This window comes from Pseudorasbora parva, chromosome 9 (genome assembly GCF_024679245.1).
Source record: "Pseudorasbora parva isolate DD20220531a chromosome 9, ASM2467924v1, whole genome shotgun sequence".
In the NCBI taxonomy this organism is placed as follows: domain Eukaryota; kingdom Metazoa; phylum Chordata; class Actinopteri; order Cypriniformes; family Gobionidae; genus Pseudorasbora; species Pseudorasbora parva.
This window is the reverse complement of record NC_090180.1, coordinates 23,547,747-23,568,509: the sequence shown is the minus strand read 5'-3', so window position 1 is coordinate 23,568,509 and position 20,763 is coordinate 23,547,747. Positions and strand designations below refer to the sequence as shown.

Below are 20,763 nucleotides of genomic sequence, written 5' to 3'. Positions count from 1 at the left end.
AAAATATAAGCTTATTTCAGGAGTTGAGTTGGTGCTTTTTCAGTCTATACAGGTTATACTTTTTTTAAATCCACTCAAAGAAATCGGTAAACTGTAAAGAGCCACAGACGAGAAAATAACATTTTCAAACTTTCTCGGACCGGTTGATAGACTCTTATCTATCTGCTTATTAGCATTTATGTAGCTCTAATAATTTTCAGTGCAATTTTTCCCTCTTATACTTGTGACCCAGCCTCTTCAGTTATGAAAATTACCCAGAAATTCTGTGTGTTGCCACAGAAATAGCATTTTACAGTAAGACTTTTATTCATATTTTTGTGCAGTGTGCCATAAGTGTCTCCATGAGAAAGCATACAAGCATTCCGGCAATCGGTATAAAGGCAGGATCTGAGTCACACTTGGACAGGGAGGCACACGACAGCCGAAGTAATGTAAATTTTGAGTAAATTGAGACACTAGTGGTATTGTCGGCCTGAAGCCCTTTTGAGATTTGAACAAAATGTAAAAACGCAAGAGAGAAGAAACTCAAAGATCGTAGGGAAACCAATAAAATGGCACAACAAAATGTGCTGTAGTTTAGTACACTATTGTTTTTACTTTGAATTGATTCTAAGATTTCTGCTCTGATAGATTATAGCACATGTATGCACGCGTTCTCTTCAGAAATGATCTCATTAACTGTAAGGATTGGATTAGTGTGTATGGCTGTATTTTGCTACATCCCTCTTAGCTTGACTGCTGATTTAAAATTGCCCTGAAGCAAAGTCAAAGCCTGATCTTTGTCATTGCAGACCCTCCCCCATGTTACTACCCTTTTTGGCCAATGACCCGAACGGTTCGTCCTGTGTGACCGTTCCTCTGGCATCGAAATCAAACCTTATGCAATGGAAAAATAGACTAGCGTAAAGCTGAAGAAGTTCTCTGTGTGACCCTGTCGTGGACCACTTTCTCCATCGTATGGTTTCCTTCAAGAAATGGCACCATTCTCAGAAGGTCACAGCCAGACTGTCCAGTCAGCTGCTAATGACATTCTGTCGTCTTATTGGCCAGTCTCCAAGCTCCCCCTCCCCTTGCCCCTTTTCTCTCCTCCATGTAAACGTGCTGGAAATCACTCCATTATTGCTCCTCCTCCTCCATGCGAGGCTGTGCACCCAGAGGATGTTCATTTGCTGTTCTTCTCACTGGTAACTGCTTTAGCTTTTTTCCTTCCCCTCAATGTATTGGGTGACGTAGAGCACCCACGCTGAGGATGAGACAGAGAGAGACTCAACCCAACTCCTGTCTGACGGAGCCCATGTGACAAACCCCACGCTCTGCAACAGCTTTACGGTCCCCTCCCCTCCCCTCCCCTCACATCTCTCCTCCTCTTCCCTCATTCTCTTCACAACTCACTGCGTTGTGCTCACTGTGGCGTTCTTCACGTCTGTTTTGGGAAAGGGGTGCTTGTCTGGTGTCTTGCGTGATGGAGAAGATTTAACCAGAAGAGCCATACTTCACGCATGCACGTACACACTCGCACACAGCATGGCTCCGGCGAGGCCTCTGTGTAAACATCTACTCTGTGACTGACAGCCGTGAGGTCGCTGGTCAAAAAGGAGAAGGAAGGACCGTGGAAGACTAGTAGGAGAGGTGGAGAGACCGATTCTTCATTGCAAGCAAGTGAAGCAGAAGAAAGAAGGGCACTGAGAGACAGCGGAAGACTGGAGCAGTGGTGACGGAGAGGGGGCGTGTGGAAAACTCGCTGGATGAAGGAAGCAGACTGGCTGTCCCTTCCCTGGCGTGATGGAGTGAGACGAGGAATGAGGGTGGATGGTGAGAGCGGGCAGCAGCAGCAGCAGTGGAGGGGCAGGAGGAGGAGGAGGTGCGGGGGGAGGTGGTGGAGCAGGAGGTGGCCGGAGAGGCAGGAGCAAGTATCGCTTGCGGAGGCGAGTTTCTGGCTCTTCTCTGGCAGAGCGGCTCAGCTGCCATAGCAGTGAGAAAATGTCTCCCAGCATCAAGAAGTTGGACTGTTTCTCACCCATGCTGTGCCACTGCAAAGTGGCCTGCACGAATAGCACCATCTCGCTCATGTTTGGATGCAAGGTGGGTGGCGGAGCTCTCTGCTCTGTTTCTCAGGTTTGCTTTATGTCAGAGATAGAGGACAGACTGTGAGAATCTGTCCAGCATGTGCATTCAGGTGTAGCCAAGGGTCGGTGCCAAAATGTTCTTCTGTTCAGCTGGCAGGAAAATCTGAAGAAAAAGAAGAAAAAGTCTGAACTCTAAGGCACATACAAAAAACTTGGTGAGATAAGAGTTATCTTAAAGATCCAGCATACACCAAAGTAGAGATATTCACATGGTGAGCTGAAACTAAAAAAAAGTAAACATATATATATATATATATATATATATATATATATATATATATATATATATATATATATATATATATATATAAGTCCATGGTCATTTTTTGAGCTACATAAATGATAGTTGAGTTTAGAAATATGGAAGTGGGATCAGGGCATGACAAGTCAGACCTGGGTCCATGAGAGCCAGCCACTCTTGACATACATGTGCACCTTTTTGTCCTCACCAGTCTATAATAACATGAGCTTATAAAACCAGTTTGAATATATTAAATATAAATAAATACAAACATTAAAAAACAATGATCCAATTTTGTTTAAGATAGTTTTAGATAGAATGTACCGTGTCACAAGACAAATCAACTTTCAGAATGCATTTTATGTTAACTACCAGCATGTTTAGAAGTGTCAGTGCATAAGTCAGGGGTGACTTTTCTCTATTCTCAGCTTTTTCTCTTTTAATCAGTCATTGGCTTATCTCTGCCCTGACTGTAGTTAACACTCTGCTCTCCAGTAATCGCTCTCTCTACACTGATGGAGATTGCACACATTTCATTGTTTAGCTCAGAGTAAAGCCTGCTTGTGTTTAATGAGAGTGTCACAGTAATGTGTTAGCTCTGGCATTCCCAGAGCACAAGAACCTCCTGATCAAACACTTACAGACTCTCATGTATGAATCATCTTGATTTTTAAAATGAATTGTTCGGTACAGCGTGATCGTGAAATTGTAGGTAGCAATTCGTTTTGTAAATGCCTTTGAGTGAGGGATTGTCAAGTGAAGTTGAGCTTTATTGTCATTCCACATGTGGGGACATACAGTGGAACGAAATGTCGTTGTGCTACATATTTAAACATAAAATAAACAAACAACAGTAATAATATACTGTAAACACAACAGTAGAACCAGAACAGTAAAAACCAGTATAAATCTAAACATAGCTAACCTACTGAGAGAGGCAGTCTAACTATACATGTACTATAAATAGTTGACTGTATATAACATATACACAATCTGATAACTATAAATACTTTACATATGGTAAATACTATGAAATTGTGCAAAAATTGACATTTAAGGGCAAGCAACACAGCTAGGAAACAGTGAATTGTGGTGAATTGATTTTGATCAGTGTCTCATGTTCTCATTATTTTTTAACACAAGCCTATGAGGATAATTAATTCAAATGATTATGTTGTCACTCTGTTAGAAGTCATTGTCAAACTGTTAGAAGTCATTGAGATTGCAGTTTAACTAGGGCCCTTTGGCCTCTGGCATGATTACTGCCTGTATGGTGCCGTATGGCGTCTCTTGCCACCTCGAACCATCAAATCCTTGATGCACAGCCCATAGGATTACATTCCATCTGCTTTGCTCATGATTTACATTTATTTGGAAATCATCAATTGTTAAAAATTGTGAGCTGCAAACCTCAATATGCTAAAAGATTACTGTGAACTTTTATTACAAGAACCTCGCCATTATTAAACTGACCATGCCGAAATTGTTTTAATCTCAGCCATTCCTGGAATTTCTACTTTGTAATATTAAAAATAGTATACTGACTAATACATATGAGTTAAGCGTAACATATTAGCTTTACAGATGATGAAAAGTTTACACTCCCACTTAGAGTTAAGTACTTATTCTGTTGGTTCAAACATGGAAATTATGTTTTTAGGTGTAATCTGTAAGTAAGACTGTTTAAAATGACTTAAAGCATTCCACTGTTTAAACTAGAGAGGAAAACGGCTGTGTGACAGTGATGTATGAGGGAGTCTATGCTGGCTGTTGGACTGCTGCTTGTGTAAATACTAATTTCTTAGTCAATCGTCCTTTGTTCCAGAACACGCTGGCTGAATATACAGCTTCTATTTTTAGTTTCTTAACAAACATGGGAGGTTTTGATGGCTTTGGTAGGCTTCCTTTCTCTTTTGCTCTCTGTTTCTGCCACAATCTATTGATTTAATAATGGCAAGTGAGATTATATATATCCAAATTTTTCAGCAGCGCAACACCTCACCATGTTAACACAGTTAACTTAGAGGTGTACGCGTACTTTTCCAGCTTTTCCGCTCACAAAATTCTCCTTGCAATTTTCCCTTTAAAATGCCCTTATTTGATTGGATAGATACAGGCTGGCACATTCAGCACATCTCAGATTGAACTAGAATGATCCAAACTAGCTGGTACTCTGCACTCAAATGTCTTTTTCTTGATGACAGGAAGGGCAGCATATGAAAGAGTAGTGGCTTCTGCTGCTCTCTGCATTGCCAGCACAGTTTTAGTATCTGATCAAACAGATGGGATAATTGCCCAAATGCCATGTCATGTCATGTTACCCCAGATTTTGTTGTTAGAACCATTTCCGATGATTTTCCTTTAGCACTTCACTGGAGCCAATGGCTTGTGTGAGGATTTAGTTACAGGCAATGTAAAGCATCGCTTTACAGCATTGCCATTCGGTCACCCTGTAATAACAGTAGGACAGCACTTATCTTGCTGGTTAATGCATTTGGACAGATGTAGCTCTTTATGAAATTGCTATAAGAAATTATACATTCAAACTTGTATTTAATTGTAGCTCCTGGTTATGTGTGTTTATTGTGGTATTTAGTTTTTATTAATAGAACATGAAAATGCATTAACGTTTTTTCATCACCCAGGTTCAAATGGATCCCCACCCCTTTAATGTTCCAGTACTGGGTCCTTCCCTGCTTCCCTTTAGTAAAGAAAAGTCTGTTTAGATTTATTTTATCCTAATCCTTAAGGATAAGCTTATGTTCTAGTGAGTGGGATGTTGACAGTGTAATTTTGACAAGACCTATGAGGCATATGCAAACTAGTTCTGACACTTACTGCTAACTTCTTACTTCAGAGATTGCTAACTTATATATGATGCAAGGAAAACGAAACTACAGATCCTTGAGTTCTTTGTCTATATGTCTTTATAAATTAGTTTGACAGAATTTTAAGAACTCTAAAACAGTTCTTAAAAATAGTTTATCCTTGAATCAGACATCACAGCTTGCATTGTTTGTTGCATGCTGAAAAAAACACATACGTTATAATAAGACTATTGATATATATGAATATAGGGATATGCGAGACTAGAGGATTAAACAATGCTGCTGCTAGTCAACTTGGAAATATTAGTTGTTTACTTTTTTTTGCACAGTTAATGTTTTTCTTTAGGCCTATATTTTTAAATTACCAATAGTTAATTTTATCTTTGCAAGTTAATACATTATTTTGAAAAGTTTATATCTGGAGCGTAAAACAAAATAATTTAATTTTACCTTCGATTTTACCTGGGTTCGTATTCACTCGTGCCGGGTCCAGAGAAATGTTGACTCGGAAGATGAGCAAGGAGAGGGAGTATTTTAAAAGCCTACCAAAACTTTTCAGTGTTCTTCTATGTCATGCCAAACTATACACCAATTAAAGGGATAGTTCACCCAAAAATGACATTTCTGTCATTAAAGCTACACTATGTAACTTTTCCATCCGCCTATTCAAATCAAAGGCGTAGCTGGATGATGCCAAGTTTGAGCTCAGAATCTTGGGACATGTGGTTTTCACCTCACAGCCGGTGGAAAAGAATTGGGATAGGACTCGGGTAGAAATAAAGTTCATAAATGCGATATTAACATTACTGTTGTATGAAGCAGAGCAGGACCGAATGTTGAGGGAGCGGAGCAAGACCGCTGGAGCGATTGCTGCGCAACACACTGCTCGCGAGTAAACAATGCAGCTCTGTTTATCATATTAGATACATTTAAGTGTGTTTAAAATTATATTAAGACATTATATGTCATAAAAGGCATCTGTGCGTTCGCTCGGAGTACATGAAATCGCACGTGAACGCCCTCCCATTTCACAATTTGAATCAATTTGTGGGAATTCAGAAGTGGGAATTATTACGTTTCCGATAGCACGTGAAGGTGGCATACGTCAGGCACTGCAAAAAATGCATTTCTTATTTAGTATTTTTGTTTTGTTTCTAGTCTAAATAGCTAAAAATTCTTGCATTAAGAAACAATTACTAGACAAGTAAAAATTACTGTCTTTTTTTTGCTTAAAATAAACTAAATAATCTGCCAATGGGGTTAGTAAAATGTTGTTTTAAGATTATTTTACTTTCCCCACTGGCAGATTATTTTGCTTATTTTAATCTCTTATTTAATCTCTTATTAATATATTGCTTATTTAAAAAATTTAATTTTGTTTTTTTTTCTTTCAGTTACTTTTGCTTGTGTAATAAATACCTCTTGTTTTAAGAATTTTTTGATGTTTGTACTAGAAACAAGACAAAAATACTAAGTAAGAAAATTATTTTTTTGCAGTGGGCGTGAGCAGCAGCAGCACACTGACATTAGAGAGAGAGAGAGAGAGAGAGAGAGAGAGAGAGAGAGAGAGAGAGAGAGAGAGACAGACAGAGTCTAGCTGGGCAAAGTTTGTATCAGAGCTCTGAATAAACATTGAGTGAACTTTGCAATGTTATTTTTCTCACAAAATGCTTTCACCACCACAGCTAACAGCAAACACAACATCGCTATGAATACAGTAAGAGCTTCTGTTGTGCAGCTTAACAGCATAACAGCAGTTTGGACAAGTGTGCACTGCAGATATACGTATGATTGACAGATCCGAACATTATAAAGAGTGTTCTTTGATCGCTCTTTGTAGTTTAATAATTTAAATAACAGATTTGTTTCATGCTGCTAAGAGAAATGATGTGAAGTTGATCGTTTTAGCCTGGCTTGATTCACTGATGCATCAAGACGGCCAGCAGGACTGACAGTATTTAACGATTTAGAAAGAAAGTCTGTGTGAACTTGAATGATTAGCTGCACATCAGAAATCACTGATCCCAGATCAGGCATTAATGAATCCTGTTACTCACTGTTTGTGGCGGTGCTGTCGAAACCATATGGTAAAGCTTGTGCTGACATCGAGACTGATAAACTGAACCCATTGTCTACTAATTCTCTCGGTGGGCAAATCAGATGAAGAGGAGGAAACCTTTCCTGGTATGACATCATAACAGGAGAATTCAAGATCAGCTCGTCTGGGCTCTCATTTTCTCAAAGGCAGAGAAAGACAAGCTAGAACTCCGTTTACACCGATCAAAATTTCTAGACACTTGGGGATGATATTCAGGCTAGGGGAACTCATATTAGTGTTGAAAAACCTCATAAAATAAAAATGGCACCTTTAATGATGTCTTTACTGTCTTTCTGGTGCTTTAAAAGTTACAATTACATTGTCGTTTTTGGAGGGGTCAGAGAGCTCTCGGATTTCCTCAAAATGCCTTAATTTGTGTTCCGAAGAGTTTGGAACGACATCAGGGTGAGTAATTAACAGAATGTTCATTTTTGGGTGAACAAACCCTTTAAGCTTTCTTATAGGCTTGTCATACTACTGGTTATAAGGGACAGGATGATGCCGTAAATTAAGGAATAAAGGAAAAACATTATGAATGAAACTTACTTGACACTTGAACAGTTTCTATAGCAACATCCTAACGAAGAGAATATGCTTAAATAATGTTTAGTTGTCAGTACATTGTAAGAGCTAGACTTGCAAGTATTAAACATAGGCACAAAATTTGTCCCTCAGCGTTAGTGCCATGTTAATAAATGGTAATTCGAAACTTTTTTTGATGTTTCTTCACATCAGATTTAAACTTGTGGGTAAAACATTTCATTTCACTGACAAATTGCTATATAAAGCAGGTTATTACAGTGTTTGTGTTCCCATTTGAAGCTGTGAATGTTGGCACAGTGACTGTGTGCAGAGGAGGAAACTGGAGTCAGTTTAGATTCCAGCCTACAGTGGTGATGTATCAGGTGTGTCCCAGGAAAGCTTCAGATTGAATAGTAATCTGCCTACCTCAGTCACAGAGGACCATGACTCAATAGCGAGTGGTCGTGGTTGCCAGGAGACCCTCCTCCTCATATGCTCAACAGGGAAGACTGTGAGCTCTCCTCTTCTATCATGTGCTTCCTCCCACATGCTCTACACACTGAACACCTACAAATCAATCTTAATGATAGCAATTCTTTCTGCCGGTCTAGTTGATATTTCCATTTATGGTTGTTTAGAGAGAATTACATAACTTGGCAGTATTGTTAGGGAAAGACGAAAACCTCTTGGACTGTGGCCAGATGCCAAAGAGTCTTTAGACCCTTTTTTGACTTTTTATGACAAGGCTTAAATTCAGTGTATTATGTAATTAGATCACTCATTGTCAGTTCAACAGGACACACCATTTTTAGATGTTTAGAGGAATTATTTCCATCCAAAACAACTCAATATGTTGCAGCCAATTTATAGTTATATAGTAGGGCTGTGAATCTTTGGGTAGGCAGCGAATCGAATCAATTCGATTCGATTCACGATTCATAGATTTGTGCCAATTCAGAACAATTCGATTTGAGACGATCCACATTAAAACTCGATACGATTCTATTAATTCAAAACGATGATGCATTGTTGTTTTTTTTGTTTTGTTTTTTACATGCATTCATAGGATTATAAATACTTCCCTTAATGTATCTTAGTCAGGGTGTGAATTACACAGCGGCCTTCAAAGTTCAGAGAGTGTGTAAAAACCCAGTAACACTTACTAATGCATTAAAATCTTAGTAAATTAGTTGTCAACTGTGAACTTACATAAACCATGACCAGCTGGATTTTTTAACAAATGCTGAACAGAGGTGTTGGTTAGTTCATATTAACGAATGAAACCTATTTTTTGGTGTTACCAAAAAATTATATACTGTATGTATATGTGTGTGTATACCGTATGTATACCGTATACCGTATGTACACGGTATGTATACCGTGTTCTAACTGTATTGTTGCATCCCTTATATATCCCTTATGCAACCCATAAATAAATAAATATACATTTAATATATATATATATAATACATATATATAATATTTATTTATTTATGGGTTGCATAAGGGATATATAAGGGATGCAACAATACAGTAAGAACACGGTTCAATACATTCCTCGGTTTTTAACCACGGTTTTCGGTTTTTTTTTTTGCTTCTTTTTTTATTCTACTCTTAGGCGACAGGAACAGAAAGTTATTAGTAATACTCTTTCTTTATTTTACTTATATTAAACAACTTTACTTAAACTTAACTTTATTTAAACCCTTCTCCACATTCCTAGTGTATTGTAAAATAATATATATATATATATATATATATATATATATATATATATATATATATATATATATATATATATATATATATATATATATATATATATATATATAAATATTTACAGTGGCAGCTCAGCGTAACTTTAATGCGCGACTTTAATGCACATCTGATTGATAGATAAACTGCACACTCTTATTTCAGTGTTGTATTTTGTTTTATGTTGTAGTTACTTTAGCAGTTTCCTTCGTATATTCAGTTAAAGACATTAAGTTAAATTTAATATATTATTGTTTTACCTCACTGCTCAGGTATGACCCATTTCCATAAAACTTCAGTATTTTATTTTATTTTATATAAATGAGTTACGGACAGAGCAATCCAGTGAAGGTGGTAAAGAGCGCAGCACATGTCTGTGATGTGAGAGCTGTGAGGGTGCGGATGACGCAGCACAACGTCTCTATTAATTCAAGCATGTAGTAGATATAATCTAATGTTTATTTTAAAGCACTGAATCGTTATTGAATCGTGATTCATTCAATTCTTAGCATTTTAAATCGAGTATCGACTGAAATTAACTATTCATGATTCAAAATACATGTTTCAAGATCAATGCCTCAAATTGATGCATCAAGAGAATGAGTGAATCGTTACACCCCTATTATATAGACAGTTTACAGTTAAACAAAATTGTATTGAAAGATTATATCTTTCTGGACTTTATGCACATACTACTGCAATCTTAAAAGTACTGTTTACAGAACAAGCACAACTTTGCCAAGGACCCTCTTTCTAAATTTAAAGACAGTATATTTCCATGCATAAATTAATTTGCACATTGTAAGAGAAGAATATAAAGCATGAAACAGAGACAGAGATGTGAAATAATGTCCCATAAAGATGTGAAATGTTATAAAACTAAATAATGTACTTTTTTATTGGTACAATGTAACTCAAAGGCCTGTAGGCCTGGCTCGCTGTCTCCTTTCTAATTCATCCCAAAGGTGTTCTATCGGGTTGAGGTCTGCTCAAGTTCCTTCACAACAAACTTGCTCATCCATGTCTTTATGGGCCTTGATTGTTGAAACAGGAAGGGGCCATCTCTAAACTGTTCCCACAAAGTTGGGAGCATGACATTGTCCGAAATGTCTTGGTACGCTGAAGCATTAAGAATTCCTTTCATTAGAACTAAAGGGCCATGCCCAACCCCGAAAAAATATCCACATACCATAATCCAAACTTTACACTTCCACCAAACCCGGACTTCCATCTGATTGCCAAACAGAGAGAAGCGTGATTCACTGCTCTAGATTCCAGTGGCAGCGTGCTTTACTCCACTGCATCCAACACTTTGCATTGCACTTGATGTAAGGCTTGGATGCAGCTGCTCGGCCATGGAAACCGTGTAACGTTCTACCTGGACCAGTTCATGATCTCAGACTTGGGATTTATGCATTCTGTGTCAACACTATCAATGCCGAAATGAATCTGCAGCAGTCAGGCGGTACAAGTAAGAGCTCAAAAAGTTGTTTATGTTCATTATTATTGTAATATTATGTGGTTTGAGACATGAGGTAATCTCGCTTTGCTAAATCTGCTCTAGCTTCATGTGTTTTGGAGGCGGTGTGGCTTTGGAGATGCTCTGAAGGAAGGGTGGGATCTAATGCTTTCAAAGCTTGCTTGCTGTTAACATTGGCCTACCCTGCTGAAATGGCCTACCCTACCTTTAATTCATTCTAAAAGGGTTAGTTCACTCAAAAATGAAAATTAGCCCATGATTTACATTATATTATAAATGGAAATGGAAATATGGATGTTTTTCTATTTCTATTAACCCCCCAGAGCCAAATGGAGGACGTTATTTGAGGGATAGATGCATTTTTTTATGGGCTTTAAAAACAATTACTGCTGTTATAAAGCTTAAAAGATCCAGGGCTTTTTTTTAAACTCCGTTTTGATTTATCTCAAAGAAGAAATTCATATACACCTAGGATGACTAAAGGGTGATTAAATCATGGGCTAATTTTCATTTTTGGGTGAACTAACCCTTTAATAGAAAGTCTTTACTTAATATTGAGCTTTTGAGACTATACCTGCTTCTGAGGGAGAAAGTGATGTATGTGAACATTTTACACCAACATTTTATGATTATGTTTAAAGGAATGTATTTACAACTCTGATAGATAAATGTTTTTTAATAACCAAATGCAGTGATTAAGGTTTAGAATTACAAGATAATATGGTTATCTCGATCGACAACAACTTCCATCATTAAATATATTTTCTAAAACATTATGGATGATGTACATAATTTCCCTTTTCTTGCGAAAGGGGTAGTGAATCGAAACACTTAACAGTGTGAATTCCCCATTGCTCTTTCCTGTAATCTAGCTACTGATTATACACCATGCAAATTCATAAAGCTAGTGGGTGAACAAGTCCAATGAGGCTTATGTCGGCTTTAAATAAGGCTGCTTGTATCACAGGCTTACCCAGGAGTAGTCAGTATCTGATAAACCTGTTGCCATAGCAACTGCGTCCATCCTCCGCCTGTGTGGAAACAGCTCATCAGTTACTTTTCTGTGAAAGCTTATTCCACTGAATGTATTTTAGAGGGAGGGGAACCCATTCATTATAGTGTGTAAACACTACTGTAGTGCAAGGGTATCAGTTGATAGCACAGTCCCTTTCAAGGAAAGTCAGTTCAATCTGTGGCCATATTCGCAACCCCCTCCGGCCAGCTATTTCAGACATCCAAGACCAAGTACTATATTTTTGAATAGGGGAATCCTGAAATCTCAGAAACTGCTTTCTGAACTTACAGTTAAATAGCATATTTCAAATCAGCAACAAAATCTGACATTAGCTGTCCCATTAATATTGTTTCTTATGCTCAAATAGTGTTAAAAAAAACAATAGCATGTGCAGTACTAAGCACAAGTCTCAGGTTTCTAAAAGCAGCTGCAGTGACGCAATGACTTGAAGGGATACTCCACCGCCTTTTCATATTAAACTATGTTATTCACTTAACTAAGACGAGTTGATACATACCTCTCGTGTCTCAGTGCGTGCACTTAATCGCTCTGACGCGTGGTAACATTTTGATAGCACTTAGCTTAGCCCACTAATCCCAGTTCATTCATTAGGTACCAAACAGAGATCAAATTAGACGCAACCAAACGCCTCCATGTTTTCCCTATTTAAATACAGTTACACGAATAGTTGAACGACCAAGTATGGTGACCCAAAATAAAAAATGTGGTGCTTTTTTAAGTGGGTTTAAAAGGATATCTAATGTATGGCGGAATAGCACTTCTGAGAGTACTTTGACTCGGCGCAGTAAAAAGTCACACCTGAAAAATCCTCTACTCCTATTGACGGAAATGAGAGGGGGAAGAGGAGATGTGAGTGAGGGAGGATTTTTCAGCCGTGACTTTTTACTGCGCCGAGTCGAAGTACTCGCAAAAGTGCTATCAGCGACTGGTTCTTTTACTTAGAAGGTGCGTATTCAACCATATTGTGCATTGAAGTTTCTTCCATTTATAAGTAATAGGTTTGCACCGTCTTTGTATGTCTATAGTCTTTGGTTGATATTCTTTTGTGTTTCTAAAATCAAATGTGGATAAATGTAGCACTAGAAAAGGACAATGCACAATGGAAAAAAATATATTCAACTACTCTATATTAGGCACTTTATGGGGTTTTCTGAATTCATACAATAATTGAAAGTTATTCCCTTTTAATTTCCTTCCTCCTCCACTGCAGATCTTTAATCTCATATGTTGTTTAGTATATCCCCTTTCAGTTAATAGGAAGGTTTACAGATAAGAGTATTTGTATCAGTTACAGTTAAATAAGAGTGTTACATAAGCTTTTGACTTTTGCCTTCACTGCATTTCTACTTTCAGTCAAAGCCATTTCCATACATTTCTGGAATAAAGTATCTCAACCAAATGTTTGGTTCTTTTTGCTCCAACTACATGATTTCTAAAATCAACCAATTTAAATCATCCTCCATATTTCACATTTAGGATTGTCTGGATATCTTAGCTCTGTGACAAACCTAGATGTTTTGCAAAATCCTAACAATCATAGATCCTCATACATGACTGATTTTGAATGCTCTATATCAGCAGAAACTCCACACAGAAATCTTCTCAAAGGAGACTGGTCTAAGTTTGGCATTAGCATGCTGCTAAGCTAAATAAATACTCTAAGCATAAAATGAACTAGAGTACACATACACACGCAACACACATTGGGTAAAATATTTTTTCTTGTCCAGCGTTTTGGAATTATTTTTGTTCATAATACATTTTGGAACTGCCTTCTCTGACAAGGCCTAAATGGTCATAATTAAGTTACCCACCTTTTAGAAGATCTGAATATCAGAAGCGTGCTTATGATGGCTTAAAATTCTGCCTCTGTAGGAAGGTCACTGGGTTTTAGAATAGTGTTTTTGTGACTAAATTATCAAGGCAAACCAAGTTTTTTCAAAGATCTCAAATCTCGTCTCAACCATTCATCTTTTCTGACTTGTCACTCTTGTTCTTTGCAGAAGTACAGACAACATGATGAAGACACAGGATCTCCACAGGAGCAAAGCTCACCCCAGTTCACTGATGACGCTCCTGGGCCAGAGCTGGTCCAAGTGGCCGAGAAGAACCTTTCCCAGATTGAGAACGTCCATGGCTATGTGGCACATGCACATATCTCCCCAATGAAGGTAGGCCTCGGTCTTGGAATCTAGACCTCCTGATCGGTTCACGTGTTTTAACATGTGTCATGTTGTCGATCACCTCATTGTCTAAATCCTGCAATGCAGTTTGTAATACTCTGTGGGCCTCACTCTTTACATACACAGGACACAAACACACACTTTAGGTTTTTGGCTTCTTCTTCTTGCATTATTACAAGAAAAAAGCCAGACAACCATAGTACTGCTAGTGCTGTTGTACATTCAGCTTTTTTTGCCACAATGGATCAAAATGAACTTTGACTAAAGCATACGATGAGGTCAAAATTAAGAAATGTTGGGCAAATAGAATGATTTTCCTAGATTGGCACTTAATCCACCAATGCACTTGGTTTAATGGGGTTCTGATTATTACTGTGCAAAGTGCTTTATGACACAGAGAGGTTTGCTGAGGCTACAGGCTGATTCATAATATTGCTGAATGGACATTGATCCAAACCACACCGCTAAAGCATATGAAAGACTGGCACCGTGTATCTCCCATACACCCCCCACAGGCCCCTCGCTACATTCTCTTAGCATTAGTGTTTGTTGCAGTTATACAAAAAAATGGGACTCATCCTTAATGTTTTTAGATTAGCGGCTTTGATATGTGTTCTATTAGTTAATAGATTAAATCTCAGCCGGAAAAAAGGTAATAGAGGTGGGAAGTTCAGTTCATTTCTTAAAGCCTTTTTACACCACAGACTATGACGTCATATTACTTGATATTTTATCAGTGGCACACAAGATGCGATTATGTAATAGCTGTTGCATTTTAATGTTTTTCATAGCCTATCAAGTTGAAGTTGTGACCCTGCTGCACTGTTCATTCAAGACATTCCAGAAATAGAGAGGCTCATTGTAAAGATTTTGGTTAATAAAAAAATGGAATAAAGTCGTTCACACAGAATGCATTTACTGCACTGCTTTTCCATTGTTTTCTATGTGAACAAGCGCTAGTTGGAGATCTTTGACTATTCATCTCACACAAGAGCTGTATGTTTAGGAAGACATGTAGAGTTAAAAAAGAGTTTAATGTAAAAAAATATATATATAAAAAAAAACATATCGACTTTCAGACTAAGTTCTGAAAATAAAATCGGCAGCAGATCAGACTGGGTTTACTCAGTCTAGTTTATAACTGCAAAAAAAGTACTCTGTGTAATTGGTGCTTTGGATCTTTGTATTAAACTATGCATAAATACATGATGTTTTGCTTATAATTGTTTATGCATTGTTTATTTAGGAAATTATATTTGATTTATAAAGGTTAGTTTAAATGGTATGCACTTTTTTTTAGAGACAAAACATTACAAAAGCTCCTTTAATATGATCTTGTAAGATTTTATGTTCGTAAATTTCTACTCCTGGGGGAGGTGGGGTCCGGGTCCTATAGAGTCATGTATTTTGCTCATTGCTTCCTCTTGTGGCCTCAGGAGATGAGCCAAACCCCCCACCCCACAAACACTTTACCCCTAATAATGCCTTTTATATTCAAATTTACTTTGAATATCAGTCAAATTTAAGTATAACATTTATATATATATAAATTATAAAAGTATAAAAGTTTTTCAGCCATTTTGACAGCCCTAATTCTCATCCAATAGTTTCAGTTCAGTCAAATCCATAATATTGCTGAATATTAACTAAGCAAGCCAAAGGTGACAGTGGCAAGGCAGGTTTTTATATTTTGTTATTTGATTCTTAGACACAGTGCATTTATTGTTGGCTTCTTTGACTATATATGTGAAGTTGCTTAGCACTTTTTTTTTTCTCAAGGCGAAGCACTATCCCTGTGTTCTAAGTGGAAGGCAGTCGAGTGACTGTGTCCAGAGAAGGTGAATGTACTGTGAGGCAGGAAGTGATATGTATGTGTGAACATTTTCTAGGACCCGTCCTGCTCCTTTTGTGCTTCAGTGCTCCCTTCTGCCTTTAGATTTATGATCCTATGACTCCTCCTCAGTCCTGATCAGAGCCTAAGCCAGAAGCGTGCACGCAACAAACCACACATGAGAAATCACACCTGCCACTTCTCATAACCTTCACTGCTCACACTTAAACCAGCACCTTTTCATTCCTCCAGCCCGCCTTGCAATGGGCCATCCATCTCAGACACACTCTCACAATACAGTTATGGCCCAGGCTGATCTGAGTCACCTCTGCATCTCCTCAGAGACTTACTAAAGAGTCTCCCCCCGATGGACCCAATACAATATTTGAAGGCTCCTCCATGTACACTTGTAGATGTTTTCTTGTATTTATGCTGTAATTATAGTCTCAATCAGAAGTCATGTTTAAGGACAGTTGGATTGAACGTCTGATGCATATGGGACACTTTTCTGGGAACGCTTCTGTTTCTACTTAAAAAAAAAAAAGAGTTTCAAAGTCGTCTCATCATTTGATTGGGATTGGTTTAATTCTTCAGGATGTCTGCGTTCTTTGATGGTCCACCTGGAAACAAACGCAGTGATGCCAAACTCCTTTGAGGAAGAAGTACGCTGATGTACTGTGACAATGAGTGTTAATCAGGATCAACTAAAACATGTGGTGTTACATGTCAGTCAAACGTCCTGTTGTGTGGTCCTTAGCCAATGAAAGCTGCAACAGAGCCCAGACCTTCTGCTGTCCGTCTGAAGGTCTGGCTACGCGAGGCTACTGTAATTATGACACAACTCAACTGATTCATTTATTTATTTAGTTTTTCCTTTTTTATTGATATATTGGATTAATTAAAGTGATTCATTAATTTAATATATTCATCTGACCACAATTCATTAATCATACAGTAATATTCTATATTCCAGAAATCTGTTTTTCAATAAAAACAATAGTTATTGAGGGAATATCCAACCATCTATCCATTCTTCAAACTGCTTTATCCTCTGCAGAGTTGCATATCCCATTACATTGGTCCATAGGTGGGTGACACCCTGGGCTGGATGGCCTGTCCATCACTGGGTTCACAGATACACACACATTCAAGTCAAGTCAAGTCACCCTTATTTATGTAGCGCTTCTTTTATTTAGAATTGTATTTATTTTTTGGAAACCGGAGTACCCAGAAGAAACCCACACAGACACAGGGAAAAGATGCAAACTCCACACAGAAATACCCCCTGGCTCAGCCAAGACTCCAACCAGGAATCTTTTTACTGTGAGGCAACAGTGCTGCCCACTAAGCCACTTAGCTACCCTTGAAGGGAAATATAAATAAATATTATATCTTTTTTCTATTTTTCCAAGCGAATGTTTTGCAGAGTATTAAAAAAGCAATTGTATTACGCGTGTGGTAAATTATGTGCGAACGTAACTGTGGGGAAGACAGAGCTGCATGCTGAAAATGAAGTACACTTGGGCCTTTAGGTTCCCTATTTGGCCCTTTGCCTGTTTTTTAAACGGCATTCTTACCCAGATGCTTGCTTTACTGTCAGTTAAGGTCATAACCACTGCAGACATCAAGGTAGCTGTCTCCTCAATATTCAGATTGACACAGATGTTTCAATTACCAATTGGTAATTGAACATTTGATGTCACGGCATTTTCTTTATTGATGATTACATCTTCCCACCCAGTAGCTGAGTTTGAATATTTTCAATATTGAATAAACATTTGAGGTGCAATTGTGAGTTATAGACTAGCTGATGACATATTGATCTCATCGTTCAGTCACTATCTACTGTAGTATCCATGATGCAATGCTCTTTTCTGCTTTTTTTGTGATATATTTTTTGCAATGATGGTTAGTTATGTCATGCGATTATATATATTAACAAAAGTTAAAGACATTTTAAAATTGTAAATAGTTTTGTATAATCTTTATTTTACATTTGTTTTTTATTAGACTTATTTTTTTCGTTTATTAATATTTTAAAACTTTTGTCCACAACATAAAACATAATATGATGTAACCCAAAATATGCAGAATGCTTAAACATATATTTAAACAGATATATTTTTTTAACTTTTACTAATGTACACCAACATATTGTATTAATGGTTACATCACACATCAAGTCATTGAATTTAATCTTTTCTTAAAATGTTTATAAATCAAAGAAAGTTGTTGCGCTCTTCAGTTGGAAAGATTCTTTTTCTTTCAGGTGTGTAGAGCCAAAGAAGGGTAAACTTGAGCAGAACAGAAGAAATGGCTGACCGCACACTGAATCCAAAAAAGACTAAAAGTCTAGGAAACTATAACATTTATTTTTATAAATCGCAAAGTGCAATAAAGTGCAAAGTGTAGGTGAGTTAAAAATAGGAGCATGAGCAAAAAATACAAATTAAAAATTGTATAAAAGTTTTTCAAAACCATATAAAACCAACATGAATGCAAATAATACATTTATAACAGAGGTGGTAAAAGTACTCAAAAGTTATACTCGAGTGAAAGTATATATACCTAAATAAAAAAATACTCCAGTAAAAGTAGAAAGTCCTCCATTCAAACATCACTTGAGTAAAAGTACAAAAGTATCAGATTTAAAACGTACTCAAGTACCGAAAGTAAAAAGTAAATATTCAAATTAACTGTAAATATCAATAATTAAGCAGATAAAATCTTTTCGGACTGATATGCAATGCTTTAATTGAACAAATGATAAGATTAGATACTGCAATTAAGAATTTGTTAGATTTGCAATTAATAAGAGACAATGAAGCACCTTAACGCAGTATAGGGGTTAAACTTAAAATAGACATGTTCCATAACATTAGCTCCATAAAACAGATGAGGAGCAAGATACTATTAACTAATTCAACATTAATTCAAAAGCCATAACCACAATGACATATTACGTAACAATTAGTTAACAGTCATGTGCCTCAACAAGTAAAGTCATACTATAATTTTGCCAATTGTTACGATTAATGATTAATTAAACAGACAACTGAGAGTTGGAATGCATGCTTTGAATACATGAATTTACATTATTAGTTAAAGTAATATGTTATTAGGGAATTAATGATGTCATATTTAATTAATAGCAATTCATATATTACTTAATCTATTAATCATAGAGAATGTTCATTAGTTGCTGATGCAGTAATCATTAATAAATGGTTTAGTTCTTCATTAGTAATACATTAACTCATAATTATCTGTGCTTTAGTTAGGCATGAATTATAATAGTGCACCTGTATTGTAAAATGTTACTGATGTTTTCATAGTAAATTGTGTGCCGCAAAATAAAAAAGTTGGGGAAACACTGAGCTAACGTTAGTGTGGCAAACCTGACTTGTCAGCTTTTCCAAGTCTATACCCGACTGGATCATCCATGACCGACCAGACCGGTTTGGAGATCAAGTGTAATAAATACTTAATACTTGGAGCGGGCATGGGGAAATGTATTGGAGTAAAAAGTAAACTTTGCCTTTAATATTGTAGTGGAGTAAGAGTAAAAGTAGATGCAAATAAAATATACTCAAGTAAAGTACAGATCCTCAAAAAAAATACTTAAGTAAAGTATCAAAGTATTTTTACTTGATTACTTACCACCCCTGATTTATAAGAATGTGTTTTGAACTTTAAAAAAATCTGTAATTTATAAAATATAACAATTTGACATGGATACTTTGCAAGGGGACCTTCTGGATATTAGTTCATCTGCTAATATAATTGTGGTTGGTTCTATTGCCACCTTGTGTTACATAGAAGTTGTTGCAGCTGTACATGTCTCAAGCTGCTAATACTGGTCATGATGTATCAATGGTATACACACATTTGCTACTGCATGTGTTCATGGAGGTGGGACTGAAATTGGCTTTGTCTATTTAGGTTAGAGGCTGACATTCTACCCCAGTCTTTTCATATATTCATTTGTTTTACATTGAGTTATACAGTATACATTTGTATCTTTGTATATTAAAACAGTCTGCATGATCCTAATAGTTGCCATTTGGGATTACTGTTTCCATCCTGGTGATTTATATACAGTCTGTGTTCCATCAACATAAGCGTCCTTATGATACCACTCTCTGTTTGCCAATTCTTAGGCTTTGTCTCAACCTAGTGAGCTTGCCTTGCCTCGGAGCTGCATTTTTGGGTATCATAGAACGTTCAAACATGCATGTGATGCCCCAAACAGATGAGCAGCTCACTAGCTCTAAATCCTTACTCCTCATTTTGTCCTTTTGTCTGTCCACTCTTTGTCATGATGATGAAATTGTAGGCAATTTGAAGTCAAGCTTGTATTGTAATACAATGAGTTCAATGCCCCTCTGTAGGTTGAATCGCTGGAATGCATCTTCGATGGGCCGTCCACTGTAGTGAATGAGGAGAGTCCTCCGCCTCCTACTACTCCCCTCTCCAACCCGTACCCGCAAAGTCCTGTGACCATCCAGGTAACAGTCACCCCTCCGACTCGGCAAGCGTCTTTATGTGCTTCTAATGTAGTATCTTTGGCTTGCCAATTCTCTGTTTGTCAAATGGCTGTCAGTCATGTGTGGTCTGGTGTCGGTCATCTCAATGTGATGAGCGTGGCTGGTCGATGCAGCTT

The 20,763-nt window shown here is 37.2% G+C and overlaps 1 protein-coding gene across 10 annotated transcripts in view; it reads left to right on the top strand.

The window, feature by feature from the left end:
• Positions 1–20,763, top strand: part of dlg1b (discs large MAGUK scaffold protein 1b) — a 147,730-nt gene that overhangs the window by 54,621 nt on the left and 72,346 nt on the right. For 6 of the 10 annotated variants that reach the window (XM_067454358.1, XM_067454355.1, XM_067454360.1 and 3 more), the window contains one exon: positions 14,090–14,257. In XM_067454358.1, coding sequence (XP_067310459.1) covers positions 14,090–14,257 — 168 coding nt within the window. Of the gene's footprint in view, positions 1–1,378; positions 2,083–14,089; positions 14,258–20,491; positions 20,609–20,763 lie in introns of those variants that run through there. The other 4 variants (XM_067454353.1, XM_067454354.1, XM_067454356.1 and 1 more) reach the window with 2 other exon arrangements.